The sequence below is a fragment of the Hyalella azteca genome, unplaced genomic scaffold (assembly GCF_000764305.2).
Source record: "Hyalella azteca isolate HAZT.00-mixed unplaced genomic scaffold, Hazt_2.0.2 contig6587, whole genome shotgun sequence".
Lineage (NCBI taxonomy): Eukaryota > Metazoa > Arthropoda > Malacostraca > Amphipoda > Hyalellidae > Hyalella > Hyalella azteca.
Genome location: NW_025936745.1, coordinates 245,029 through 268,912, shown reverse-complemented (window position 1 = coordinate 268,912; position 23,884 = coordinate 245,029). Strand labels below are relative to the sequence as shown.

At 39.4% G+C, this 23,884-nt stretch overlaps 1 protein-coding gene across 1 annotated transcript in view; it reads right to left on the bottom strand.

The window, feature by feature from the left end:
• The window catches only part of LOC108677188, a 48,553-nt gene extending 24,669 nt beyond the window's left edge, over nucleotides 1-23,884 (bottom strand). Inside the window, exon 1 of the mRNA XM_018165362.2 lies at nucleotides 23,842-23,884. Coding sequence (XP_018020851.1) covers nucleotides 23,842-23,848 — 7 coding nt within the window. The 5' untranslated portion in view covers nucleotides 23,849-23,884. The remainder of the gene's footprint in view (nucleotides 1-23,841) is intronic.

The following is a 23,884-nucleotide window of genomic DNA, read 5'->3' as shown; positions in this document are numbered from 1 at the left end:
AAAATATTTATTAAAAGTTATGTACCTAGCTCACAAAATTATTTTTTATTTTTTAATATGAAAAATACAATTTTTTAAATTTTCAAAATTATTTATTCTGTGATCTGATTCATGCATTGTCTCCAACTTTACGCAAGTGTGCTAAATTTCAGATCGCTTGGACAGATAGAAAAGTGTTAAATATCGATTATAAGATTTGTAGCAGACAGACAGACAAGCAAACAAACAAAGTTTTAGAGAAGGTTCACAGATAGCGAGAAATAGTCCAGGTACTGGTTTATTGACAGGGAGAAGTTTACTAACATAAAGCTCCTGAATAGTAAAGGAAACGGAGTACTTCCGAGTCAGTACTTCGCACAGCTCCCTTTTTTCGAACGATTATAATAATATTAATCAATAATAATAAAAAATTAATAACAATAATAATAATATTATTATTATTATTAATGATACGGCTGACAGCCGTGCGCGTGCCAGCAGCAGCTGCCTCACTAGCAGCTGCTCGAGACGCACAGCTTGTCGAGTGAGGTTAGAAAGAGGAGAACTTGCTGTTTTTTTATAAGCTTGTGAGTGATTAAGCTATACAATTAATCATTATATGATATCATAAGTTTTTCTACAATTTTTTGCGCGGCACAGCCTCTATACATATCCGTTATTTCTGAAATTTTAACTGCCGTACTTTAAGAGATAATAATTAGGTCCGATACTTCAATGCAATGAGTACGACTTGATCTTTAAGCAGCAACTTTAGTCTGAGAAAATCAGTTTTTTACAAAACTTCTCTTTAACTTCACTTCTTGTTTGTTTGTCTGTCGGCTAAAAATCTTATAATCGATATTTAACACACTTCTACCTCTTCAATCGGTCTGAAATTTTGCACACTTGCGTAAAGTCGGAGACAATGCATGATTCAATTGACAGAATAAATAATTTTGAAATAAATAAATTATTTTTATTATTAAAAGAATTGAAAATATAATTTGTCTGCTACGTACAAATCTGATAATGGATATTTAACATACTTCAACCTGTCCAATCGATCTGAAATTTTGCACACTAGCGTAAAGTTGGAGACAATGCATGATTCAATTGACAGTACCTACCTATAAATAATTTTGAAATTTTTAATTTTTTCATTTTAAAAATAAAATATAAAAATTACTTTTTGCATACGTATACATGATAATAAAATTAGAAATTCATTGTACATGTGTAACATCGGAGACACTGGATTCTTTAGAAGTGTTGTCTTTAAAAAGTAATTTTTAAACGTATATTATTTAAAATTAGGTTCTATTTCGATAGGGTTCACCGCCGTATTATCAGATGAAGGGTAACCTTCACATTCTTTTGTTATTGATGACAACGAAAGCCAGAAGAGTTCCTTTAGTTTGGAAAATTTTATTTCTGAGTCTTACGACAGAGTTCTGCCGCGTCCTGTTATGCAGAAACAAACTAGCTGTGAGGCGTGTGTGCGAGATGAGACAGAGCCACTGTATTCTCCTCGTAGGTTGAGGTCAACGGGATCGGTTAGAGATTTATCAAATGTGCAACCCAAGAAAAGCTTCGAAAAAATATAATTGTTTCTAGAGCTGCCTAATTTTAATGTGAAACCGTGTCCTTAGTGTGTTTTGACTTGTGTCAACTTGAGTTGTCTAACCGTACTTCTATACAATTTCGAGTACGTAACACGTATGTCGAGTTGCACATTGATGAATTGTAAATTTTTACGCCGTCGAAATTCAAACTTTAAATTTGTGAATTTAGTCCAGGAGAAATTCCAAATTCTGAATTTTTTGGTGATCGTTTCTGCTTGAGTTGATCCTTGCAGTCATTAACGTAGGATTTAAGATATAAGAGTTATTTGATAATATGATTAAATGTGTACTTAATTCGCGGATTTTCGAGACCAGCAGTAAGTCGCGTGAGCCGAGGCTGGTGGGGGAGTGTGTTATAGGGTAGAAGTATACCATTTGTTTTTCTTACTATATTTTCTGTAGGTATTATACTTGTGTTTTTTCGCCGGTCTCACGCTACGTCGGCGTCGGAGGCTTGCATCCAAGTTGGATTTAGCTATTCTTCATCTTAGAATTATAATGTAAATAAGTTTCGTCATATTTCCTCTATTTGTTATTTTTCATCTTAGCGGATTTATCGCTGGCTGATGTGGTGTCCTCAGTCAGCGGCGGAATGATCCTATAGGGTCAGTACGTGAGAGTTAGGTACACCAGCGTGGAGCTGGGAGGCATGTTTAGCGTCTCGTCATGCTGCTCATGCTATCGTCATGCTTCTCTTGTCACGAAATCTCTTGTTGAACGTGTAACTTTGAATCTGAATAAAGACTTTTTATTGTTCACTGTGCAAAGTTACTACCGGTATACCAAACCAGAACGAGCCACCCGGCAACATTTAAAACTTGAACTTTAAGCAGCATCTTTATTTTGAGATAATTAGTTTTTCTTGAATACATGCGCAAACTACTTCAATTAACAAATAACCTCTGGCGTATACCATTCTTGTAAACAGAATCATTCATGTACCCTCAATAAGGATTACCTATTCCTGAAGTGCACTTGAGCATCAAGGATATGCGAATTATAAAGAAAATTACACGTCCGGCCGTGTTGCACTAATGTTCGGTCATGTGACACAGCGCAATAGGGCTACGAGGAACTCGTCACATAAACTAACTAACCTAACCTACCAACCGGCATACATCACCAACCTAAACATAATTTGATCTTTGAGCGCGAAAAAAATTTAAGATATAAAACCCAAAAACACGAACACAATTGAGACGCTGCTCAACTAAATTTTTCTGTCAATACGAGTGTTTGTTTGATAGTTCAATATGCCATAAATTTGTTGGTTGTCCTTAATTGGTTAATCCAAAGTAATGTTGTTGCACTACAGTGACAATCAGCACTACAGTAAAAAATCAGCACTATAGACAGTGACAATCTTTTCTCTGTAATATTGTATATAAGTTCCTTTCTTTGAAATTTCTTCGTCGCTCGCTAAACAAATGTCAGCGAGTATTGCGACACTGATTCCAAGTAAATTCGACTGAAGTAAAAATATTAGTGACAGTAAGGACACTAGAGAACAAAAAAAAAACAACTTAAGGGAAGTAAGAACAAAAAAGTACCAACCTAACGAAGATCAGGGCAAGGAAAAAATTTTAGGATGCGTGGCTATAAAAACGCGTAGAATAAAACACCCACACCAATAGCCGACAATTAAAAGTAGTAAAAGGAATGAGTGGGCATGAGTGGCGAGGCGACAGTCAGGTAGGAGATAGGTTTGCCTGGGGCAGGGTAAGACCGAGCCAGGGATCACCTGACTAGCGACCGCGGCACCGAAGCTCAGCGTGTGACCGTTTGAAATACTGACCGTGTCCCTTACTCCTGTGAGGTTAAAACTGAACTAAAACATTTCTAAATAAATTAAACTAGAATATACTATGCAAGAAAGAATAAATAGGCGTTACCATGACGCGAAAAAAAAATCATCAGTACGAAAATGGAAAAAATTACTACGAAGGCGATGGTAACACAAGACGTCCAAATAAAAAAAAATATATTAACTAAAGGTACGAACGGGGAAATTTAAGTGATAATGATATAATAAGTTGTGATCCATGCATCAGTAAACGGCCTTCGAACTTTTATATATAATAGTGGTAATCATTCTAATACTGTTAGCTGGAAGATTATCGATGCAAGTTCACTCGGATTCCGTATTTCTATAAAGTTGTGAAGCGAACAAATTTGCTACGAATGTACTGCAGTAATATGATTTTGGCTGAGGAATTCGAATCATGGAAGTATATAACATGGAAATACAACGTACTGCTATCGCAAGATGGTGTTCAATTCATGAAAATAGACACGATACGAATTAAACCTAACTAAATCAAAGCACTGAAGGCGCTAATTTAGGGAATCGAATAGGAAGAAACGAGACAAAACGTCACGGCTCCCGATAGCCTCGACGAAGCGGCGAAGGATCGATGGCGGCAGAGAAGCGCACAAGAACAAAGCAAAAGAGAAGCACGCCAAGCTGAGCCAAGAAACAACATGTAGCGACGAGAACAGTTCACTCAAAAACCCACACGCATATAAGAAATTATACTGCTGATAATAAGCATTAAGAATTAATTATGATTATCAAGGAGACACGAGGAACATTTTTTTTCATATTTTGGCATGCATAGCGGTTAATGTGAGGAGCAAAATTTCATTCAATTCATCTTTTTTCTTGCTACTTCGAAAGTGAGAAAAATTAAAGCAGAAAAAGTTTCTGCAAAGCCACCTATACAACGTCGAGCACAGTCGTCAACACAGGGCCTAATAGCATGAATCAGATGTCGAAAACTCTCTATAGACTGAGATCCAATGCCAAACAAAAGCAGACATCATTTGGAAATCAAAGCTCTTGTTGAAATTCCACCAGCGGATGTCCATGGTGTGATGTGAGTGAGCTGCCTGCCTTCCTTGGTCTCCGCCAGAGGTCGCAGGTTTCCCAGCATCAATTTCCCTCCTCCGCTTTACCAAAGCAGGAACGGACCATATAACTGCGATTACATGCGTCCAGCGTCAAGTACCAGCAGAACCTAACCTAACCATCAGAAACTTAGCACGGCAGAAACAAGTATAAAATCTGTATGGGACGCTTGGCGCTATCATTGTGGGCTAACTTTCTAGGTTGTAGGCTGGGTCTAGGTTGTATGCAATTTTTCTAGGTTGATGCAAGGACTGCTTAGAGTTTTGTAGGAGCGAATAATTTTCATGGCAAAGAGCCTTCGGAAATATTATGTTTAGGTACTTTTATAGGCGCGAATATTCTCTCAGTTGAGGTTGAATAAAAGAAAAGGCTGACGCGACAGCAAATGAAGATCAAGAGTGCAGGTATACACTAGAGGCTGGAGGGATGGTTGTTGCCGTAAGCAATATAGCTCAGTTGGGCCTAAACGAGTCCTAAATTGCATCCCAACTCCTACACACTCGACAAACATAAGTGCCAGAAGCTACCTCACCAAATGTAAGTCCAGCTCCTGGTGAATTATATGCGTCGAGGAAGTATCAGAAAAACGAGTGCACAAATCACAACGAAACCAGAGGTGATTTGGTGCTTGACGATCTAGCTGCAAAGCATCGATCTAATTGAAGGAATACGTGAATGTAACGGAAAAAATAATTGATATATTCGGGAGAAAATAGTAATTTTTTCAGTCGATAATTTTACACGTAAATTTTAGAATAAAAATATTGTCATTTGCATTAAAAATCGATAGAAATTCGATTTGATATCGCCACTGACAGCACACTACATGGAATAAATATCCACATACAATAAATATACATGTTATCTTGAATGTAACAAATGGCAAATGCACTTTAGACATCACCATTTTGCCTTGAGAATTCGACGGAAATAGACCAGTGATTCAGAAGGTGGAGATAATTCACCGTAGATTATTTTCTAATAGTTCTGAAGTGAACCTAAGGCCTGAGGTGAGCAAACATAACGTTGCCATCAATCCACTCATAGCTTTCAACCTTGAGGGGACTTAAACAAAATTTTAACATTTAAACGCAATGGTTCGAAGTGAAGCCTGAAACTAGAGTCGCAATAGTCGAGAAATACCGTAAAGAATTGTTAATTAAAATTTATTAGGGCGAGCAACCAATGACATTTAAAATAAACGAACGCCCAACTATTATAGAGTTTCATAATGAGTCGCAGGAACACTGGAGGTCAGAGGCAATTAGGTCGTGACAAGGAAACAATCGAGGTCGTTGTAGCGCTCTGTTGTGGGAGGGAGCATCAGCGCGCATGTACAACTACCTATCTCTTTCGGAGATTTTCTCGTATGTGCAGGCCAAGAAACTCTTCGTCCGAAAATTCACACGAGGAATGATCCTATTAAGCCTTTCAACTGCCTTCAATGATCCTGTGACTTCAAGAGCTACTATGATGGTGGGTTGAACCTCTATGTTCTCATCACTGACTCTACCATGTGGTTCCCAAACTTTCCGTGGCCGAGTAGTACTACTTAAATTGGTAGGTACTTAAAAGTACCGCTGCAGCGTTCCACTATCACAACATATTAGCTGAAAAATATGTAGCATATATTATTTATAGAATATCTTACTTAGGGTGTTAATAATTAGCGATATTAATAAGTTTACTGTTTGAATGTAACGGAGGGCGGCTGGGAAAGGTAGTCGACGTGAGGCAGGCAGCAGTTTCAAATTGTAGGTACCTCTTGAGAAGTAGGTAAATAACGCTGGCCACAGTTGGTAAATAACTGACTTACACTGATCACGCAACTGCGTGTGTAACTACCTCATCACGTAACTGTTTGTGTTACAATAAAATGGGTTGTATCTCTCTCTTTACCGCAATGCCTACACTGACGAGTAAAACTAACAATAAAGCAATACAAAAAAGACGTTTTCCTTTAATTCACTTAGGCGGTCTACGCAAATACTGCTCACACTCTATATACATATAATTAGTAAGTCTATGCGCATTAAGGCACAACAAGCTCTAATGAACTTGATGTAAAACCTGTCATGTCAGTAAATTTGGAAATCCTGTCATGAATAGCATGCATATATATTATTATTTGTAAGAAAAATCTATTTCCAGGAGCTACAACAACTTAGCGCTTGTAAAATGCAAGAGATGTTTGAAGACAGCCAATATGTATGCATTTATCTCGGCCGGTTGCTCATAGGCTATACAAAAACGTACGCAAAACTAAGATATTCCGGCGCACTGTTTCAGCATGCAGGAGTCGCACAATACTAAAGCTAGACAAATCATTAACATGGACGGCATTGTATTAATTCCACATACATGACAAAATGCTAGAGAATAATTAATAACACCTACCTAACAAATTTTACACCTGCAGCACCTGGGCCGGCCTATACTTTCAAAAAAGTTAAGAGATCGTAAGTTCATCAGCCAATCATTGACGGCCTTTCAAGCAAAATCCACCAATCATAGACAAGAAAATAGAGCGTAAGTACTTACGTTCACTTAGCGAGTTTTGGAAGTGTGGCCTCTGAATTTCGACATTCAGACATTTTTTGGAGAATTAGACGCATTGAAAATAATTTCATCGCTAAATAATATACTCAGTTTTCACGCTAAGCTAAACGAGCTCACATTAGGTATAAACACAGGCATCTTAACATCGTGCTGCCTGCACCAGAAGAAATGAGAGGTTCTTTGTTAAAATAGTGATGCACTTTGCGCTTGTGTGGGTCATCCTGACCCACTTTACACGGCAAAAGATGCGTAGGTATCAATGTTACTTCCGCTCTCTGCTCATACGGTAGGTAAGAAAGTGTGTTAATATTTGGACAATATGCATTTGTATGAGTGTGACGATAAGCGGCCACTGGGAACTGACGAACAAACAAGCAAGAGTCTAGAACGATGAAAAGAGAGGAAGTAGAGAGGGAGGGAGGTAGAGAGAGGTAAAGATTCTATAGACATAGAGTGAAGAGTATAGTGATGAACATAACAATTGGTTTGATGATAGTTGCAACGAAAGGCATGCATAAAAATATAGGAGACGGATAGGAAAGGCAGAAATTACGACGATGAAGAAATATAAGCTAGGATCGCGTAAGAGGACTGGTAAGAGAAGAGAGTGGTAGAGGCGTGGTTTCATATCAAAGGGCACGAGTTTGAGGGAGAGGGGGAGGAGGAGGAGGGGAGCCAAGGGGGTTCATATATATACACCCAGAGCACGGGAACGCGACGTACACACTCACATAAATTGATGTGTTATATTGTCCCAATAATGACACATTACCTCCGCGTAGCACTGATACGCCCTTAATACCGGCCAAACAGGGTCAGGATCGCTTATTCAGGGGCGAAAAAGTGCAGCGCTATTTTGACATAGTCTCACTGATTTCTCTGAATCTTATTATTAAGAATTAAATTATTGTTATTAAAAAAATCATATGCTATTCAAATCAAATGCGCTTCGATCATAGAGGAAGTCAAGCGACTTCGAAACTTATGAAGCTTAGTGCTGCATTTAATCGAAAATACAATTATCAAAACAAAGCCACTTATGCCACCGCAACGCATTCTACTTGCTACATCACACAGTTTTAAAAATAGGATAAAAATACAATGAACTGCACCACACATTCTTTAACATAAAGCTGAAAACCAATAAAGAACTATGGGATGCACTCGATAACTTGAAGTTAAAACGCAATCTAGAACCATACAACGCAATCTATTCGTTGACACTGTAATCCAATCAGCAGCCAACAGGCTAGAATGTGTACAAAACTCCGCGCACATGTTATGCACAGACATGACGACTATTTTCCATAGGTACTAATACAAAATATAAGCTAGTTGAACCAAGTAGCATATTCACAATATACGTGCACCATGAACAACTATGTTCCCTAGAATGAAGAAATGTCCGGCATTTTACACTAACAAAACCCGGCACTCGAAATAAATGTGTCGCATTCTCTGAATAGTGCAACACTTTCTACACGTTGCTTCGATCATTGTAAATGTGCAATTATAATTCTTATTTCTATGAGTGCAGCCGCTGGCAGTCTAAGTCCCCAGCCTGTGCATAGAAGACAACCCAGAAGCTGGTTGTGTAGAACCCACGTATGGGTTGAAGGTTCATGGTATGGGTTGAAGGTTCATGGTATGGGTTGAAGGTTCATGGTATGGGTTGAAGGGTCATGCGAGGTTTAACGCACAAGTCAAACCTCTCACGATGGCAGCGCTCAAAGAAGAGATATACACCAAAATTGAACAGGTTAGCTGGATGCTTAATTACAGTACCTACCTATATACTTAAACAAAGGCGCCAAATTTGAAGCAAATCAATTATACCAACGACTTTGTCGTACTGAACATCAAGAAATATCTTGAAAAAATATATCGGAGAAATATCGGAGAAAAGGAGCTTCTGTGTAAATACATGAGCATATTCATTGCACTAAAGTACTACCTACCGAGGAAGCCCATACAGGCATCAGGTATCAAATGAGCTTCGGGGATGCTCGCAACAACCGGACGCGAAAAAAAAAGATTTCCTAGCGAGAAATGAGCGAGTGGATTCCTAGTATCCCGGTCAGTAGACAGCGACAGTTACCTTACCTTGCAGCGGATACTGGCAATAACAAGAGCTCTAGCAACAGCAGCATTAGCGGCTGCAAAATAGCGAGCAGCAGTAACAACAACAAGAACTTGCAGCGGCAACAAATAAAAACAAGGGAACTGACAAGAGCACTAGTAACAACAGCAACAAAGTAAATAAAGAGAAGTAGATCAGAAGAGCAGCAACGCTGCAGAGCAAGGGCAAGACTAGAAGAAGCAAGACGGCATGGCGGTCGAGGCTGGCTGGGGAGCGGGGAGGAGGAGATGAAGTGATGGAGGAGTGGGGACGGTGCGCTGGGTGTGGGGTAAGTACGTAGGAGTGTTGGGGAGTGAAGGGAAGAGGCGTTGGGGAGTCAAGGGAGGGGAACCTCACGAGGAATAAAGAGAAAGAAGTGCGAGTAAACGGAGCAGTAGAAATAGAAGAGAATGAGGTCGTGATGGAGTAGAGGAGATGGGTGTGGGGTGGGTACAACTGAGAAAGATGTGAGGAGCGTAGGAGTGTAAGGATCAAAAGGATATACGGAGTATATCCTTTACTTAGGGACTTGGAGAATGCAGGGACTGAGGGAGTGAAGGGGCGGAGGTAGTGAAGAGACTGAGAGAGTGATGGGACAGAGAGTGAAGGGACGGAGGGAGTGAAGAGACATGTGGAGTTAAGGGACGGAGTGAGTGAAGGGACAGATGGAGTGAAATAACAGATGGGAGTGAAATTACAGATGGGATTGAAGGGACAGATGGAGTGAAGGGACAGATGGAGTGAAGGAACAGATGGAGTGAAGGAACAGATGGAGTGAAGGGACAGATGGAGTGAAGGAACAGATGGAGTGAAGAGAAAGATGGAGTGAAGGGACAGATGGAATGAAGGGACAGATTTAGCAAGGGACAGATGGAGCAAGGGACAGATGTAGCAAGGGACAGATGGAGCAAGGGACAGATGGAGCAAGAGACAGATGGAGCAAGGGACAGATGTACAGATGGAGCAAGGAACAGATGGAGCAAGGGAAAAATGGAGTGAAGGAACAGATGGAGCAAGGAACAGATGGAGCAAGGGACAGATGGAGCAAGGGACAACGGAGCAAGGGTCAGATGGAGCAAGGGACAGATGGAGTGAAGGGAAAGATGGAGTGAAGGAACAGATGGAGCAATGAACAGATGGAGCAAGGAACAGATGGAGCAAGGAACAGATGGAGTAAGGGACAGGTGGAGCAAGGGACAGATGGAGTGGAGGGACAGATGGAGCAAGGGACAGATGGAGCAAGGGACAGATGGAGTGAAGGGACAGATGGAGCAAGGGACAGATGTATAGAGGGAGCATGTAAGGGCAGCGGTAGGAGTTGCAGCAGTAGCAGCGTTAAAGCTGCGCTGCTGCTACAGCTCACACCGCGCAGCTGCCCCCGGGTACAGGACTAGCCACGGGCCGCACTCACGCACTCTCGTCCTGGTCAATAATTAAGCCTTCGACAGCATCAACATCCTCATAGGGTCTTGCTTAACCCCCCACCGTCATAATGAATCAAACCATTCAGTACGAGCAAATTAAATTACTTCATGGTGACATAGGTAGCTGCTATAGACAAATTCTACGCATGTGGACTTGCGGGATAAATCTTTCCGTTACGAGATCAGAAATATGATACCAACCAGAGGCTCCGCTCGCAATAAGCAGCAACGCGTTAAGTAAGAAAACTTTGAAAGGTATCTACAGAGAAAAAAATGAATATAATATAACTCTCACTTCATATAAATATAAAAGAGGGAGGCATTAATTCATAAATAAAGTCTAAGTCGTATGCGAAAGTGTGCAAACAAAATTATTACAGAAATAATTGAAGTACAGAATTGGCAGAAGCAAGGTAAGGGTTAGCAGTGAAGAGCGTCGCACGTAAGCGTATATATACCGTAACACGCGGCCGCGGACGATTTTGCTTGCTGCATCCGTGAGACCACGAAGTGCAACACAAATTAAAATCAATATAATACAGCGGGCAACACACAGGCAGGGCTATACAGCGAGTAAAACAATTGCACTTGGTAGATCTCGTCCAATATAAAAAACGTAAATAAATAAAGTAATTTATTATGTAAATCAATAAATTCGAATAAAATACACATAAACTATCCTATCAGAAAACGAATTTAGGAAAGAAAACTCGAGATGGTCGTAAATACATTGAATGCCAAGTGTTGTACACACGATCTACGGTCGTGCCAGCGACGTGCAGGGCGACTTGCAACTAATGTATACTCAGCATCAGGAGTTGGGAGCAGAAAAAAACATACAAGAGAGCGAGTAGAAAAATATTAAAATAACTTGCGAGGCTACGATGGAAAGAAGGGAGGAGAGATGATGAGATGACCAGGAGGGATGGGTAAGATAGCGCTGGGGAACAGAGAGGAGTGAAGCTGCGATTGGCAGGAGGAAGAGGCGAGGTAGCAATGGACAGGAGGGAGGAGTGAGGTGGCGATGGGAAGGAGGGATGGGAGAAGCAGCGATGGGCAGGAGGGAGGAGCGATGGAGAGGAGAGAGGGGAGGGTGCGAGGGGCAATCGATATAGCGCGGTGCACCGCCACGATTCACCACCAACAACAACAAGAATCACAACAAACACAACAACAACAATACATGCATGTGGCTGCTAAGTGTCCAGTGACATGACGTAGCGCTGTTCACAAGTTTCACTTCGATTGTCTGAAAAGTTGTCTGCAGTTTAATAATTAATGCAGTCAAATGAGCTCGATCTCATTGCAGTCTCCTGCGCACTTGGTGAGTTTCTCATCAAAAATATACTGATATTTTGCATATATACATAAAAAACAGATATCCTAAAGACAACTGCTGAAGATCTTAAGACTGACAATTGACAGAATTTTTCTAGGCACGCTCAATTTAAATAGCCAACCATCGAATCACATACTCATTAGCTAACCTTCAAGGGTACCTATTAGAAGAACATATCACCTGTCAACATTTTCCTGGCATTTTCAACCACCTATCGGAACGCATTAGTTCCAATGGCAAAGATAAAGCATATATTCTATATTCTTCAAAAAAGCTTCCACTGTTATATAAGAACAGCTACACTTTGTGACGCAGAGAGTACCGATATCAATCGATGAAATCGCTATTAGAGATTCACAGTCACTGATATAGACTGCCACAAGCAACAAGTGCATAAGTCATTGCAGTTAAGCGCATAACATTCCAGTTGTCGGCGTCCATCAATGCCCATAACTCATGTCAAGCGCGTCTAAGAAGTGAAGAAGTCCGGCCTAATAGAACGGATTATAATTCATGGCAAGCAATGAGTATTGATCAGCAACTATACTCGTCGTCAGAGCAGCGCTGACACTCCAGTGGCTAGCAAGGAGAAACTGGATGGCGACATATGATGCCTAATATAATCACGCGGGTCATCAAACCCTCAGGCAATCGCATTGGAATGCTTAACTTTATAATTTTCGCTACTGTTTTTGTTTTAATAACTTGAGTTCACTCCAAGCAACACAGACGGCAAGAGGTAATGGAAAGCTATAGTTAATAAAGCTTGAAATAGTGGTGATGTGGATTCTCAAAATTATTCGGTTTCAAGAATTTTAAACCTAAATATCAAGTGATTGCGAGCGTCTTTTCAATTTCGCGTTTCGTCTGACGGTAACTTCTTTAGTGCCGGGTTGAGTTGAATACCGCAAATGTAAAATTTCTACAGAAAAAAATGATGAAAAAAATAAATAACACAACTGATTGACTGCAAAGATCGCAATGGCACGTCATTGACAAGCAGCTGATCACACGGACCATCGAGCCTACTTTAGTATTCTGACAAGATAAGGAGTATAATTACTGATAGCATTACCATCGATGACTCAGATAAGACAGCACAGAATCAAACGGTTCGAGGCGGCAATTCAGCACAGCAGACAGTGAAGTCAGAAGTAGACATACCGAACTGCTAACGAAGGTTGTACAATTAACTATATACATATTAAATAGATTGAGCATATATCTTTAAACTTATCTTAATATCATTTCGTGCTTAATATCTTACTGACATACGCTTAAATGAAACATTCACAAGGCACCAAATCCCAAGAGGGATGAGATGATTGCAGAAAAAGACAGAATTACAAAAGTGAGTAAAAAATTTTAAGTGAGACTTGGTTCGCCCGAACTAATCTTGCCGACGAACATTGACCACAATAGAAAATGTTCTTTGTAACATTTTCAGTACGGAATAATCTTGAAGAAATAAGTTTGTTAACCCTATTTATTACCCACAAATGTATTAACAACTCATAATATTCAAATAAACCGCAGGAATAGTTCAATAGGGAATGTAACCTAACTTGCGCCACACGTTGCCAGGCCTGCGAGTTGAGCGAGCAGAGCTCGACGGCAGTGAGACTATCAGGCTGCCTGGTGGCTGCCAGAGCTGGCGTCTGTCTCAACATGCAAGAGCGTTCAGCTCAGCCCCTCTTCCCTACTCCCCTGAACCCCTTGGCTTCTTCCTTAGGAACCCTACACCCCCTCCCCTCCCTCCAACTAGAACTTTATAACCCCACCCTCGCTGTTGTCAGCCGTCGCTCCCTATCCTCCAAGTCTTCTCTTCCATTGCTTCACCCCTGGCACTGACACGAGCTTCACTGTAAGCCACAGAGCAGGCAGGTTGTCACCACAGGCGTAGCGGAGGAGTCATTTTTGTTACTATCACGCATAAATCAATCGACACCACCGGCTATGACATTTTAGACGGCCGCATCAAGGGAAACAATACTCTAGTGATAAAAAAGTGCATGCATTAAGCAGGAAACATCTTCAGCATGAACGTAAAACGATCTGTTTGATCGTTTTACAATACTAATTCTGAGAAGTGACTCAACGGCGTAATGTATCGCTAGCACCCGCTTAAATAAAGTTTCCAGGTGTGGATCCATTGAGTTCATCGTGCCAATGAAACATTAGAATTGCAAAAATACATATTGACAAAGGATCTGCTCAAGCTCAGTGAATTTGTTCGACCTTAACCCTCTACCGCCTGACATGAGTAACCGGAGCAATAGTATTGTCACACAAGCCTACCCAAAAAGGATATGTTGCTAGTGAGCGCAAAATGACTTGCACTGATGGTTGCCGCCACGTACGACAACTTTAAATTGTTCTCTGTTGCGGACAAACGTCTTCAGTTTGCTACACTCAATAGTTTACGTATAATTTAATTTGAAAGTTATGTTCCCGGATAGTGACATACTGCGGTAGAGGGTTAACAACTTTCCTTCAAAAAATGTTCAGCTTGTTGTATATGAAGTTATATAATAAGGAATCTAATTTATCTGGCCATTTAAAAATCCATTTTGCATTGAAGATGAGTGCAGTAATTTCATCAAGTTGTTGAAGCTTGCAATGTTACCATGGCGCCAGTACACGGAGTCAACAGGACAGGTAACCTCGCTAACGCTGACAAATTTCCTTCTAATACTTGGTTAGTTGCTAGTGTACGTAGTTCCTTCTGTGAGACGAAACAGGTGCAATCTTATATCAATGCTTATATCAAGCTTATATCAATGCACTTACAGTTATTCAACCAACTATCGATCTCTTTGAAATCGGAGCACACTTGTTCGCTTGTTTTGTGTGTGCAAAGCATGGAAGATCAACAAAGTAAAACGCACTTGCACCTCACAGGCAGATGTTTGCATAATTAAAGACATCAAAACTATAGCACTGCATTAAATGCATAACCTGCAAGCACATTGGAGCGTCTTTTTTCTTAGCGTCGACTTTTATATTTACGCTATTACTACGTGCTTCAATACACTAAATTCAAACGGGCCAAATATCACGACACACAAGATTTGCTGCCAAAAAAACTTGCTCATCAACCAGCCGAACAAATTCAGAAATTACTCTTAACGGTAGTGCACGGGTTGGAAAATATAAGGACAACACCTGAGAAATCCACAAAATGTACCTATTTTGATATGGCGTAGGTCCACATTTTACGACAATTACAGCCTCAATTCTCCGAAGTATTGATTCATAGAAATTGTGAATTGTTTCCATAATATTTTTAACCCATTCTTCAGTTAAAACTCTTTCCAGCAATTTCAAAGACGATGGCGGCGGGAATCGACTTCTGACTTGCATCTCTAAAATGGGCCATAAATGCTCGATAATATTCATTAGCCATACTTTCAAAACTCGCTAAGTTAGCTTAAGTACTTACGCTCTATTCTCTTATCTATGATTGGTGGATTTTGCTTGAAAGGCCGTCAATGATTGGCTGATGAACTTACGATATCTTAACTTTTTTTGAAAGTATAGGCCCAGGTCTGGTGATAGTGGTGGCCAAATGAGATGCTCAACTTCATTAGAATGTACCATGCAGCTGCATAAATCAGGGCATTATCATCTTGAAAGATGGCGTTTTCATCCCGAAACAGTGCTTGAACCATTGGATGAACATATTCCTCCAAAATTCCAAAATAGTCACGGCTGTTGATTCTTCCATGAAGAGAAATAATTGGTTCACCGGAATTCCAAGAAATAGCACCCCAGATCACCACAGATTCCTCGCCATGTTTTACGGTTGGGAGGAGGCAGTCGGGATTAAGCGATAATTTTGGCCGTCTCCAAACGTAAGCTTGGTCAGAGGTTGGAAATGAGGTAAACGATGATTCATCAGTGAAAATCACATTTTTCCACTGCTCGAGGGACCAATTATGGAGATTTTTACACCACTCTAAACGCTTTGAAGCATTTGTATTTGAAACCAGAGGTTTTCTAATTGCAGCTCTCCCATAGCATCCAGACCTGTGCAGCTCTCGGCGGATAGTCTTAATGGAAAGTGCATGGGTTCTGTAGCTGGCAATTGAGGTCTGGAGTAATTTTAACAGCCGTGGTCTTTCGATTTCCCTCACAATTCGATTTAGGTGCCGATGGTCACTCTCAGACAACTTCGACTTCCTGCCAGACATGAGCTATGCTGAGGACGTTTTTCCTTCTCTTTCAAAAGCAGTCATTACTTTTGAGACAGTACGGTACCTCTAGAAGTTTCTGGAAGGTACTGCCTCAAAAGTAGAAGTTTCTGGAAGTTTCTGTCACACTAGCAACTGCCATACGGGCACCAATCAATTTGGCCTCTTTAAAAGTCTGAGAGGTTTGCCATTTATACGTAGGTTATAGATACAAGATTTACTAAAAATATCTGGATAAATAATAAGGATAAAATATCAATAAAGGATAAAATATCAATTAGCAGCAACAATAAACAATAAAACATAAAAATATGTCACGTTTTTGTTGTTTATAATATATTCAAAAATTACTATATCAAAATGTCAGGTGTTTCCCTTATTTTGTTCAACCCCCGTACCTACCAAATACTAAGCAGAATAATCCAGCAGTGTGGAAGGTATGGCCACTGAATTGTCGGAGCTGCTTGGTAGAGCCGCTTTCAATTCAATACAATGTTATCAAACCATACCAAAGCAGCCAAACGTCGGCGATGACCGAGCGTGGTCTGGTCATTCAACCTTACTATCCGTAGGTGCGGCCCATGCGATATTCTCCCATGTTTATAGATATATATTTAGTCCTTGCCTTAAGACGTTGATACGTTCCGACACTGTTAACTGATTCTCCACACATTTTGGAACATACGCACCACTTGGATATTATACCATATGCTACCAAGTTAATACAGGCACGCACAAAGTGAACATAACCTATACCTACGGACTTATTAGTTCTTCAGCCACGTAATTATGCATTCACGCAGGACTTTGGGTGAAAACGTGGGTGAAAAAACGTGAAATTAAAAAACAGTCTATTCATGACATGTAAGTGATATACATAAATGAATGCTTTAATATAATAGATAAATGCATACAGTAATACTCATACAAATCAATATCCATGAACATGACTCGAGTATGGTGTACCTCTCATTCACGAAACGACGTAGCTCGAGACCGCAGCTTTATTGAATTCCCAGTTATAATATATTCGGTTTTCGTGAGTCTCGTCTGAAATTAAATGGACGCACATGAATGGGTAAACAGGCTTTGGTGGCAGTTGTGGGATTCTGATTACCTCCAGCAACGCCCCGGCGCGGAAACCACCAACACGGAATGGCAGGAAGAATGAAGCTGGAATGCTACCAACCTGAGCAGTAACGTAATTGATTACGGTGATTATTTTGCAGGCTATCGCAGAGCAATCGATGGAGTGCACACAAGGATGTCACGACCTCGTGGACCAAGACTGCTGCTCGTCGCATGACCAAACATGTACATAATGGTGCTCCGGCGTGGCCTGGGACTGATACGTCAAGCGTGGCCTGGGACTGCTACGTTCGAAACACATGCTAAGTATATAAGCGTCAGCCCGCGCCCTCATGTAAAACTATTCGACCCGATGATGGACTCCGGAAGTCGCATGCATTTCGTTTGCTGAATTGTATTTTACTTAATTGTTAGTAAAACAATAATATTAAATCAAATAAATCCAAAGAGAATTTAATTTCAGTCAAAATACTCAAATTTTGTTGTAAAGTCTGACTTTCCACAAATGCCTATAGGTACCTTTTAGTCGTATCGTATAAAAAAATTAATTGCTGATCTTATACAAAGCCATAGCCGTATTATATAATCAATATGCCATAGAACATATGCGGAAGTAAGTTTTTGCGGGTAATGAGCGATACAAACATCGCACCTGTGAAATTGATAAGCATTTACAAAGGAATACTACGTTTAATGTTTATCCATGCAATACACAGATGTGCTTATCCATGCCAGTTGCTATGCATATGTAGAATTGTTTAAATGTAATAATTTTATGAATGTAATAATTGTATGAACGTAATAACTGTATAAATGTAATAATTATATGAATGTAATAATGGTATGAACGTAATAACTGTATAAATGTAATAATTGTATGAAAGTAATAACTGTATAAATGTAATAATTATACGAATGTAATAATGGTATGAACGTAATAACTGTATAAATGTAATAATTGTATGAATGTTATAATTGTATGAACATAATAACTGAATAAATGTAATATTTGTATGAATGTAATAATTTTATTAACGTCAGAACTGTATAAATGTAATAATTGTATGAATGAAATAATTGTATGGACGTAAGAACTGTATAAATGTAATAATTGCATAAATGCAATAATTGTATGAACGTAATAATTGAATAAATGTAATAATTGTATAAATGCAATAATGGAATAAATGCAATAATTGTATGAATGAAATAACTATAAATTATATGGAGGGCTGTGCCGTGTTCTCCCATAACGCAGCGGCTACACCTCCCGCAACGCCCCGATGCGGAAACAAGCGACACGAAAAACGGCGTGCTGGCAGGGACCCGAGAGGAAGGTGGGAAAAAAGAGACCATACACCCGATCCTGTGTCGTCCGTAGAGCAGGCACACACGAGCACACATAGCAGCAGCATCAGGTTGTTATCGTTACCAAGAGTGAGGTAAACCATGCGCGTGTTGACTAGCTGAGTCTCGTTTTCAGAAGCGTGCGACCTTTTCTGACTGGATCCTCCAAGCCAGTATAACATCCTCATTGATGGCACACGTAATGAATCCAGTTATCCCACTCTTGCCTATGCTGGTATGAATAAACCCCGTTTTCTTACTCTCATCTGCTGCTAGGCTAAATGAACCCACTGTTAACAGTGCTGGCAAAAAGAAACCCATTTGTCTCACACTCAACTGAACCCACTATCTCACTTCATCTATCTGAACCCACTTATCCTATTCAATTCCGGTATACATTCGCGTGGGTTTAATCTTTCTCCTAGGTTTGCAGTATGCAATTCAACGTTTCTGCGAGAAAATTTTATTCAAAAAGAAGAAAGTCCAGTTGTTCCTTTTAACTTTTTAAACTTCCCTCTAATTTCCAGCATAAAATGCAGGTTTGATCGAACGGGACTCTCTTTAATTACGGTACTTTGGTTTCAAAATTGTTAACTTGATTTTGAATGATGGAGTTCCGGATGGCCGGGTTCGGTATGAACATTATTTGCAACCACAGGTCTAAAATTGCACAGATTACAATCTATACCGAACAAGGCTGGACTAACCTGTAAGTAAGCAATACAAACTCAAATTGCAGAATTCCATTATAACGTCAGAGAGTGGTTAATAAATAAAACTTTTTAAATATTTCTACGCTTTCAAAAATTTCCACTTTTTTCCATGGAATAGTTATTCCTGCAACCTACTCAAGCAAATCAATGCTGCCCGATAATGAAGGCAGGCTCTGCAATATTATACAATTGAATAATAATAATATCATCAACAATATCATTACTGAGCATCACTAGCTGAGTTTCGTTCACTAAAACAGGGTCAGATAATCATGAATTAACGTTGCATCCCGTGAGGTATATCTTATTGAGTTTTTGATGCGGAAAAAACAAGGCCGAATACTTAGAAAAGATTCTTCGAAAAATAAAAGATGTTCAAATTTTTCCATACTCCATAGACAGAAAATGATTCAAACATGGATATATTTAACGGAGTTCCGATTAATTTAATACTCTACGCGCAAAATAATACCTACTTTATTGTAAAAATTTTGTTTAAAAACAGGGAATAATTGAGCAAAAACTGTCAATGACCGAAGTTGACGAATATCTTCACTGCTAGCCTCTGTCGTTAGTCTACTTTTATTATTAATTCATCATATATTTATTATCACTATTATTATTACATGGTAATTCAACCAGTGCAGAAGTCAAATAAAAGTGCTCTGAAGTCAAAAGTATTAGTTAAATGTTTTCAAAGTTAGCAAATTAAGTTAATCGGCATCATGAACTCTTGCGTCAGGGATCTATTTTCTCAAAATGTATAGACCGGAACAACGAGACGAAATGTCACAGAAAAAAAAGAGACCAGGGGAAAATTAATGACTTCAGAAATAAATCAGGAAAATAATTGTGTCCCGGAAGGTCGAAATGGTGCCCCGGATATAATGAAATGTGTGAAAATTACAGAAAGAATAAGATTTTCTATTAAGGTAATAGACAAACGAGACATTCTGATAGAGCGGAACAAGGATAGCACGGATTCAAAATTAGATTATTAATGACAGTTGGGCAGATTTTCCGGCATTTGCCTGCAAAGCACATTTGCAAGATAACTTAATTAGCAGATTTGGCGAGATGTGGTTGGCAAGAAAATGTTGCTGGTGAACCTCGAGGACCGTAAGAGATCGAAATATCATAGTGGCATCAGCACGCGTCGGTGACGTCGTGTCTACAGGTGTTACTTCGCGGGACCAGTTGCGGCAGCCAGTACTGACGGCCTGAACTGACCCAACTAGTTTTATTGGCGATTAAGCATATACAAAAGGCAATTAATTTCTTACAGTGTCTTCTGATGTGTGGTCGCCATTGAGCGCCAATTCAATCTCAGTTATTATATTTCGCATACCGGCCATCCTATTTTCAAGATTCATACGTGAGCACCACCAATCAATCATGCATAGATTAAAACAATACTTCAGAACGAGTCATACAAATTAATTATAATGAAAATTGTCTTATAGAAGTTAGAAGCTCACCCTTACCAAGTTACCATTGATTTCCGTTGAATGTTCTACTCTTTGGTTACAGGTGCACTAACCGTTTCCGGTGCTACTCGCCTCCTAACACGTAACCGTAACTTAACGTAACGTATCGCTAACATTAAGTAAAGGTAATGAGTCACCGTTGGTACACAATTGATTAGAATATTATTGGAAAACGTTCATTAGGAATGAATTAAAATTGAACATTGAAATTAAATTGATTCAAAGTCAATTAAAAATGTGAAACCAAAAAAACAGATTTTGCAAATAATCAACATTTCCTCAAAGTTGTACAAGCAAACCGTTATTCAGTCAACTAGATTGTTATGCGCTATTAAAAATTTGTACATTCCGAACAATTGAAACGCTCCTATTTATCCGGAACGTCTCGTATCGTCTCGCACTTCCACAGAGGTGAAAATTAGTCTAGATTTTTAGCGCTAATCGCGATAAAGTATTTAGGAACGTTTCGTTTCTCATAAAAAATAACGAAAATCAGATGCTCCCCATGTATTATAATACTTGCTTCAAAACCCTAAAATCGCGGGCACGCATATTGCATACAACACAAAGCATATTACGACGAGCTTAGAACAAGATGAATTCTTGAGAAGGCTGCGTAGGGCTTTAGACTTTCTTTGTTTACAAAAGCCTCACCGACGTAGGTACTGCAAGCAACATCTGGCACCAGCAGGCGCCTCACACCTAACATTACTGAACGCAAGCCGCAGCCGAGCCTCATAGCAGTCGAGAAAACCAAATGTGACTTGAATTATATATTGTGTGAGCAATGCAATACAAGTCTGCGATCAACCTACCACAAAAGTATATTAGAATTCAACCTCGCTCAATAAAGCATGCTATTAATGTCGAGCTCTTTGGTAGCGTCATAAAGTTTGTTGGTGCAATTGCGACAAGTTGAGTAAGTTCTACTGGCACCAGCATCGTCACCATGCAAGTTGACCAACGCATTATCAGATGATCTCGATTCATATCAATACAATCAAAAAAATATCGAAAATACATGGCATTGTGGAAAAAATAGCATCGTTTTTCTAAGTTTGAACTTCCCCGACTGAGATCAGTCATAACGACAATTCTCATGACAATGATATTTGATGCAAGAAAATTGTGCCCAGAGTTCTGCAAAATTAACTTTGTTTAAAAAAGCATATCAATTAAGGCTATTTGATAAAAAAATATATTGAACCGTGCACTCGAACCACAAGAAAAAAAGGCTTCTTTTATCTCAAATTAACTCTTCCAGCACAGGCCACATTTCCTGAGTTAAATAGCAGAAAGTGTTAAAGTGATGCCAGCCAAATGTTTGACGATAATAACATGAACAAATCACCTCGTTCAGTCACCAGTGACTTCCACACAGAAAAACTTACTTCTACGAGCATTTTATAAGAAGCAGGAGCAGACAAAAGGCAAGACTAGGCCCAAATTCCCTGACCACGACGAGTCAGCTGTAGGGAGGCTGCGGTCAGCCGTCGGTTGGGCACACGTTTCATCATAATAAGCGCTAAACAAGTCATGTCAAAAGGAAATCCTGTACGTAATCCAACAATACAACTACGCACGTAAGAAGAAGTGCAGATGTTTCGTCATGAATTTGTTCAGTGCCAAAATAATTATATATTTAAAATTTAATAACGTCCAACAATAACTATTTATATCAACAGAATTTTAAAGTAACATCAAGGTTATATTTTCATTCAACAAGCGCAACTACGTAAGTAAGGAGGAAATGCACGTGTTTCGTCATGAATTCGTTCAGCGCTAAAATAATTAACCAATTCAACAGCGTTCAACCAAAAGATTTCATATGTACCAACATAATTTCAAAGTTTAATAGTATTCAACAACGCAACTACGCAAGTTGAAATGCCATACAGCAAAGAGAACTGAAATAAAATCGTCAGAGGATTGTATTTAGCAATGGTTCGAAGATTTGTGCGTTATAAGTCATTAAAATCATCAAGGAAATCATTAAAAATCATGAATCATTTGATTCATGAATTCAAATCTTCAATTAAAACTCAACCATAAAAACTAAATCGCGGGATAACGTCACTCTGAGGACGGTACCTCTTTATTAAACCTCTCTCATATGAATACAGCAACGCGGGTTCACTGATATGGGCAAATGTGTTTTTCATCACATCATGGACAAGGCTGAAGAAACACAGGAGTGGAATAAAGACTGTTCTATCTTCGCACCACGTCTAAATTGGTCGTTATACTCCCGGAAACAGGTTAATGATAACAATAACAAATGTAGAAATTCAATATATCAAAATTTTCTGTGAATGTTAAAGGAATCAAAAAATCGCATGGCAGGAATAATGAGATAACATAGAAAATAAGAAGCGATTGCGTAACTAACAGCGCAAAATGCGTCTCAAGAGAATCCCTTCATTTAGCGCACGGCACCTACAGTACGGTACAACCAAGGGGCAAATATAGGCAGAAAATACGATGAATAATAGATTTAAATATAACAACAGCATGATGTTATAGAATCGTTTCAATCAAATTCTGATTATATTTAGCTATTAAGCAAATGAGTATGCAGGAAAACAGGAATGTAGTAGGATTTTGTAGGGTTTCGGTCGGACAGAGACTTATTTGCTCGGAAGCATGATGGCCGTCTGGCTGAGCCCGTTCAGTGCGTCGAAAGACACTATGCGAGTATGATGTGTGCAGCTCCTCTCAACATGACACTCTCTCCAACTCTGTACTTACGTGCAGCCATGACTTCAAATCAAGTTTTATGCAAGCTTAGAACGCAATTATCACAGAACAAACTCCTAATAACCATTTTATAAGAGTCACACAAGTGCAAAAATACGTAATAATGAAGCCTGGGGATTTTTAGCATCAACTCTAACTTCACTGCTCTAAAGCAGATCGAAGCCCCAGCGTTGCACTATTTTTTAATTTTCGAACACTTTCACTGAAACTTTAGCCATTCGACAGCACTTAAAATTCTCTATATCACTCACATTTTCTTCACCATAAACACTCAGCTGAATTCCACTACTTGGGATACTTCTTACCTTCCATGAGAAATGCCAAGAGCACACTGTGTAACACCCGCCC